The sequence below is a fragment of the Cynara cardunculus genome, unplaced genomic scaffold, assembly GCF_001531365.2.
Source record: "Cynara cardunculus var. scolymus isolate 2C unplaced genomic scaffold, CcrdV1 Un_Scaffold_3179, whole genome shotgun sequence".
In the NCBI taxonomy this organism is placed as follows: Eukaryota; Viridiplantae; Streptophyta; class Magnoliopsida; order Asterales; family Asteraceae; genus Cynara; species Cynara cardunculus.
The window spans coordinates 57,633-65,373 of NW_020201375.1; the positions used below are offsets into that span (position 1 = coordinate 57,633).

At 33.0% G+C, this 7,741-nt stretch overlaps 1 protein-coding gene across 1 annotated transcript; it reads left to right on the forward strand.

The window, feature by feature from the left end:
* The first annotated feature begins 983 nt into the window (after positions 1 to 983).
* On the forward strand, positions 984 to 2,217 carry LOC112503529 (nicotianamine synthase-like). Its single transcript, XM_025107546.1, has one exon. It carries the CDS (start codon positions 1,067 to 1,069, stop codon positions 2,048 to 2,050), a length of 984 nt encoding a protein of 327 aa, XP_024963314.1. The 5' UTR covers positions 984 to 1,066; the 3' UTR covers positions 2,051 to 2,217.
* Positions 2,218 to 7,741: the final 5,524 nt, after the last annotated feature.

The window sequence follows — 7,741 nt, forward strand, 5'->3', positions numbered from 1 at the left end:
AAATTCAAAAAATAAAAACGAACTATAGACGGATTAATGATAAGGCATAAGCCGTCGGCAATCCATCATTGATTAGCGTCGTTATGGCGACAAATTTATGACCGTCAAAAGATCCGTCAGTAATCATTCAATTTATTTAAGGTTTTTTTTGTAAATTCTCGATAATCCTTCATCGACAATGTACTGTTTTAATTCAATCCTTAGTAATCCGTTGATAATGGTAATAAATTCACGATGGATCAACGACGACAATATATTTAAAGCTATATTTTTAAACTTGCACTTTTTCTTGATAAATTCTCGGTAATCTGTCGGCGATCCAAGCAGTAAAAACCCTAATATAAATTTCGTAATAGTGTGAATAATCCCATATGTAGAAACAAATATTGTTAAACGACAATATTTGTTTTTTATTTATTAGTAATTAATGTTTACGACTAATGAAGTCCATATATAAATGTTTGTTGAAAATTTTAATATTTTAAAAGTATATAATTAAATAGAGTTTGTTTCAAATACAATCCATCACATTTGTACAATCAATGCAACTCAATAAATTAAAATATTTATAGAAATGATGAGAGTTTATTTATTATGATTTAAATATTTATGGAAGATGAATAAGGTTCATTAATTATAATCAATATTTTATATTAAAAAACAATCAAAACTTTTATTGCATATTCATCAAATTAAATGGACGGTTGAGATTGAGCTGTATTAGTTGTACAAATATAAAGAATTATATGATAACCCACCTCTAATTAAATATCTCCGTTAAATCAATGTTGCATGTATCATTGTAATTTCTATTATATATTTGCAGTGTGGATGCAACTAATAATAATAGATTCTTATGAAGCATATGAAATTAGAAAGAAAGCAAGGTTGATCCCTTTTCTTGAAATGGTCGTGGGACCATCCCTTGTGCCCATAAATACGCCACACTCCCCCTTGACAATGCCACACAAACCTGATTCTTTCATCTTTCTTTTGACTTGCAGAGGTCTTGTTCTTGACGACCCTGTCAACTCCACCATACTCTTTTCTTTTGCTCACATAATTCATGGGTTCCTTTCACGATGAGGCTTCTCTGGTCGAGAAAGTGTGTGAGATCTACGACAAAATCTCGAAACTTGAAACCCTCAAACCCTCGAAAGACGTCGATACTCTCTTCACCCAGCTTGTACTCACATGCATCCCACCTTCTTCCATCAACATGTCTGATCTTCCAGAAAACATTCAAGAAACAAGGTCTAAGCTTATTCGACTTTGTGGGGAGGCTGAAGGCCATTTAGAGGCTCATTTCTCCACCCTTTTAGCCTCTTTCCCTAACCCTCTTCACCATCTCCACGTCTTCCCTTATTACTCCAATTATCTCAAGCTCGGTCGTCTTGAGTTCGACATCCTCAATCGACACTACTCCACCGAGCCCACGGACGTCCCCAAGAATGTTGCTTTCATAGGGTCTGGCCCTTTACCACTCACCTCCATCGTCTTGGCTACTTATCATCTAACGAACACGGCTTTTCACAACTATGACATTGACCCTTTGGCGAATTCCATGGCTTCTTGCCTGGTTTCACCTGATTCTGATTTGTCCCAGAGGATGTTTTTCCACTCGACGGATATAATGGAGGTGACAGAGGAGTTGAAGGAATATGATGTGGTTTTCTTGGCCGCACTGGTCGGAATGGATATCAAAGATAAGGTTAAAGTGATCCAGCATCTGGCCAAGTATATGGCGCCAGAAGCCATCCTGATGTTGCGAAGTGCTCATGGTGCTCGTGCTTTTCTGTACCCAGTTGTTAATCCGGAAGATCTTCAAGGGTTTGAGGTGTTGTCGATCTTTCATCCTCACGATGAGGTCATCAACTCTGTTGTAATTGCACGTAAGCATCCGACGCCGGTGGAAGTCGATCATAGTCATCATCATCAGCTGGGGATTGGATCCATCATGCCTTCTAGTTGCAAGTATTGTGATTTCCAAGCTTTTAACAATCCACTGAACCAGATGAACATAATTGAGGAATTGGCAATGGACGAGTAGACATATCATCTCTCTTTCTCCCTCTAGAAACAATCGATCCCTTTATCATTTCCTAATCAGATTGTATTGTTATGAACTAGCTACATATATATATATATATATATATATATGCATGCATAACTTATGATTTGTGTCAGTTTAATTTATGTAAACTCGAGAATTGAAGAAATAAAAACCTCAATTGTGTTTCTAGTGTCAATTTTTTGGATGCATCATGCATGCTTCCAAACTTCCTCAAAAATGCAGCCTTTTTTCTCTTCTTGTTTTTGTCAGTTTTTTTGTGATTTCATTTTTCTTTTTGTGATGGATAATAAAACAAGGTTCTGATGGAAGCATGCAAAAGGATTGGTTACCACATACAATTTTTTTAACAGAAAGGGAGCTGTGAGATATTTTTGACGCACAAATTTGTAACAAAATCATCAAAAAAAAGAACTTAATAAATTAAGTCGTCTGAAGACCATTAAAAACTCATCAATAAAAGCATCTATCAAGGACGTCCGTCAAAAGTGTTTCTCTACAAGCAATGGACATTTTATTAAAAGAAAGGACACATCAATTTTTAGATATATTGTAATTATTCAAAGAAGCTAGGTTTTTTTTTATGAACTAGGATATCCAACCCGTTATGCGAGTCGACTAATTCTAGAACGACCACCTGCTTTGCGAGTAGCCTGGAGTCACCACATTTGAACCTGTGTGGCCACAAAGGGATTTTTATTCCTCCTGGAATTTGAACCTGAGACCTCCAGACACTTTTAACCTTTGGAGCCTACTCAAACCAATCAGGCAACACCCTTTTGGTTTAAAGAAGCTAGCTTTAAGAACACAGTAGAATGGAAGTTGTAATCGTCGGGGAGAATATGTCTAAGTGTTTGGACAAAAGAGGTTTTGTAATAATTAAAGGAGATCTAACTTCCTTTTGTTTAAATGTCCTAAGACTTAATTTGTCCCATATAAGTGTATATGTAGTTACTTAGAAGAAAGATGAGTTAGAACTAAGAGAACATAAGAATCCAAGATGTAAGATAAAGATAGTAGATGTAAGATAAAGATAGTAGTTTTAGGGGTGTTTAGGATTGTTTATTTGAAACAACTTATGTTTTTCGTACTTATCAACTTATTACAAGTCAGAAGGGCTTAACTTATTCAAAAACTTCTTATTATCCGTTTGACATCGGTATAAACTGTTTATCCAAACCGGTATCACATCGGAATAAGCCAATAAGTTGTTTTTATAAGCAATCTCAAACACCTTAATATCACTATCAATAACTAGTGTGCACTTATTGTGTATATATGTGATTAACGGTGATGTTCTGACACTTTTTATATTAACTAATTGATAAAAAAAAATCACGTAAAACATCTTATATGTATGCGCTAACCATATTTTACGTAACGTCCTTCTTAACGCTGCGATCTTAAAATCTAACAACTCTTTGACTATATTTAGCGGTCATCTCCACTATTTAATCCATCATTAACGAATTACTTTATCTATCTTTCATCTACACAATCTTTAATTTGAGATATTATAAATTAAATAATTGCTAAAAGTAAATTATATTTTGATTAAAATAATAAATCAAAAACGCTTTATTTCTCTCGGTGTCGTGTCGTCGCATTATTTACAAAGTGATACTTGCTTTTTACTGTACAAAAATTAAGAGAAAAAGTTTGAGTTGGAAATGTCAACATATTTCAACATTTAGCTTTTCAACTATCGACGATTCTATTTAGAATCCAAAAGAAGAATAAAATATAAATGTAATACTTAGAAGAAAAAAACATCATTTTGTTATAAATATTCAAGAAATTTGTCAAGAATCTAAAGTCATAACTCCGAGATCGCATTATGATTACGATTATATACTCGTTTGATAATGTGTTTTCCTATCAAAGATATGATTGTTATTTTTTTGTAAAGCTAACGCTATATTACCAAATTAAAAAAAAAACAAAACACAAGGTCCGCAAGAAGAAACGCCACTCGAAACCAAAATAAATACACAACACCAAAGAAACGAGAAAAACAAAAGCACAATAAGAAAGTTGCTAACGGAACACGCAAGGCCTAGACAACCGATAGAGACTCAACGAAAGCTTCAAAAAGCAGCTATTTAAGAAACCTCTGAAACAAATTTGTATATATGACTCATGTTTTTATGTTTATATAACATGTAAATTGAAGAAGAAAATGAAACAATTATTTATTTGTTTATGTTTTTTAAACAGTAAACTGTTTTTAAAAATATACTTACTTAAATTCAATTATTATTTTGAGAAATATATTTGAGTGTTTATAGTTTAAATTTTGGCAAATATATTTTAAATAAACTTTAAAATATAGATTGTTAACTGGAGTTTTCTTTTTCAAAATATATGTTACACATTTTTTATTCTCTTAGACATTTGAAGTTACTTTTAAAACCATTTCACTCAACATGATATTCAAATTGATTTTTGTTATTTCTATAAAAATCAAACTAAGTTTAAAATATATTGTCAATCTCAGTAAAAATATTTCTTCTTTTAAACATTTTGTATACTAATTTTTAAAGAAGTGTTTTTTATAAAAAGGCGAGTATAACAAAAGAAATTGAATCATTTTACTTATCTTTAGAAGAAAAAAATACGTATTTATACAATACCAAACACATCTCAACCATGCACACTACCTTCCACCACTCTAAACCACCCTCCACCACTCATCACCGTCGTCCTCGTTGGACACACTCCAAAAGCCCATTCACTAAATCTTTCCTCGAAAGATTGTTCATCATTTTGAAGTTAAGATTGAACAATTTTTGTACCATACTTTTCTTAACAGTGGCTTTTGTATAAAAACAACATCTGTGTATGTTGAGTTCATATTGATCACATATACATTGTATTTTGTTTAACCAGTCTTTGTTAACTTTCCATCCTTGTACCTTATGGTGTAGAGGTCTTCTCCAAAACTCACTGAAGAGTCATTTCTCACAAAGTTGGTTGATGCTAAGTTGATTATGCACCAGTCCTTCAAAATACACGACCATACATGGCTGGAGAGAGTCGATAGAAACTTCCTTGGTAAGCTTTTATCTTCAACATAAGGAGAAATTTTCAAACTCCTCAGCATTGTCTTTGAATCAGGGCGTTGATCTTCATATGCATGCAGAACACTGAACCTATTCAACTTTCTACAACATTGTTTCATAGTTTGTATTCGGCTTGCTAATAGTTGTACGTATAACCAACTTGATTTTAGGTTCAATAAACTAAATTATAATGTTTGTTGGTTTATGGAATTCATGAGGAACATTGCACACATTATTTAAAAAATCAACATGCATTCATTTGCCATCGTTGTTATAAGAATCTATCTATCACAACTTATCCCATTAAAATAAAACAAAACATATATAGCTTTTTTAAATAAGAGGCAGTTTGGTGTTTAAGATATTTTTAAGCATATTTTCAAAACAAACAACCCTTCAACTTATAGATTAGTCAAAATCCATCCTAAACTTTTTTAAATCAAAATAAACCCTGTTATCTCTCTCTCTCTCTCTCTCTCTCTCTCTCTCACTCACACACACACACACACACACATATATATATATATATATATATATATAGCCAAATGTTATTTTGAGAAGTGGTAAATATTTGAGAAATAAAGAAGTGATGTTAGCCTTTCATCCGGTCAAGATCGGATTTGACTGTTCAATAACTGGGGTTTTCATTGGTCAATAATTACGGCTTTGATTGGTCAAAAATTGCGACAATAATAAAAATAGAGAGGGTAGGTTCGTAACTTTTACAAAACGGGTTCATATATGAACCTATGTGATCCACATATGAACTATATGTTCATATGTGAACTTGTGTAATTCACATATAAACTATTTTAACTAATTCATATATAAACTATATGTTCATATGCGAACTCGTAAAATTCACATATGAACTATTTTAATTGATTCACATATGAATCCGTGTGATTAATGTAACACCCCAAATTCTCATTTGCAAAAAAAAAAAAAAAAAAACCCACATATTTCATATATCATGAAATACAAATTTACACATTAGGTCTCAATATATACAAGAGGCTACATTACAAAAGTAGTTATCAAATGTTTCATAGATACTCAGTGCAAGACTTGTACACAACAATTATTCAGGTACAAATAACATCACATCTTCCAAAAATCCATATATACAAGCAATCATGAATCCCTTTACAATTTTCCCTTCCCCTTTTCCTTAGATTGAGCCCGACCTGTAATGCACATTTTAAAACACCAAAATGAGGGTTAGACCATGAGGTCTAGTGAGAAATCAATTTAATTGCTATTACAGGGTGAAATCACCAAAAAACTTTTATAAAACCCATATTTGTATAAATAACAAATAAAGATTGTTTTATTAAAACAAACTTCTTTTGTCGCATCAAGAAGATGAGACAACACCCACCTATCGCGTCAAATAACCAAATAAACCATTTATCGCATAACGCATAAACTTGTCGCACAATATAAATAAAACCATAATATTTCTCACATCACTAGGATGAGACAACCCCATTTCCTTGCATCACACAGATGCGATAACCCATCTCATCGCATCCAACACATACGATAAATACATCGATTTTGTCGCATCAATAGGATGCGATAACACAATCTCAAGGACGTGACAAACACACTTCTCGCGTCACAAGGATGCAATGATGTCCAATCCTCGCATCACAAGGATGCGATAAAGTCCTCTCATCACATCATGAAGATGAAATAAACCAAAGTCATCGCATCATGACACAAATCTAAAATCCTAGTTTTAACATACAGGTGCTTATTCCACCCTTATCCTCAAATACACCTCTCCTGATTATGTCACCCTTATCCTAAATGCATGTCTCCTGATTTTGTCACCCTTATTCCAACCATTTGATATAATCATATCAAAATACAAAACTATGCTAAAAATAGCATAATAACAGTTTCAAAACACCCCACATGGAGAGCCATACGATTCTGTTTTAACACCGACAAATGAAAGTTTTTAAGATAAAACTCACCTTATGATCACAAAGTGATGCAAATATGAAGAATAATCAACATTTATTTATCCAGTCAAGAATCACATAGATCAATTCTTCTTTCTTTCCTTTCGGTTTTTTGTTTTGCTTCAGACTCAGCACCCATATAAGATTTTTACCAACTTTTCTTTTTTTCTTTTTCACCATACCAATGAGATGAACAAAATATCTCATAATAATATACATAAACAATAAGAGGTGGTGGGTGATGATTTAAACATTTTAAGCACTTATCAAAACAACCCCCTTAACTTTCTGCCTTTAATAAAAACAACCCCAAACTTTATAACCGATATACCCGGTTATCACATTATCCTCCCCTCAAATAATTATGTCTCAGTATTCATTCAATTAGACAACTGAGGATATTTAGCTCTGATTTCAAACTCTAGTTCCCAAGTAGCCTTTTGACCCTTATGAAATTGTCATTGTACTTTCACCAGACTTATTTCTTTATTCCTCAATACTTTTGTCTTCCAGTTAGTGACGGCTTCTGGGGTTTCCACAAATTTTAACTTGTTATCAATCTAAAACTCAGGTAGTCACTACCAAAAAACCCCCTTTTTCCGGCGGCCAAATCCGCCGGAAATCCGCCGGAAAAA

What these genes read in the sequence shown, in the direction of transcription:
- LOC112503529 (XM_025107546.1), top strand. Translation starts at nt 1,067, where the DNA reads ATGGGTTCCTTTCACGATGAGGCTTCTCTGGTCGAGAAAGTGTGTGAG.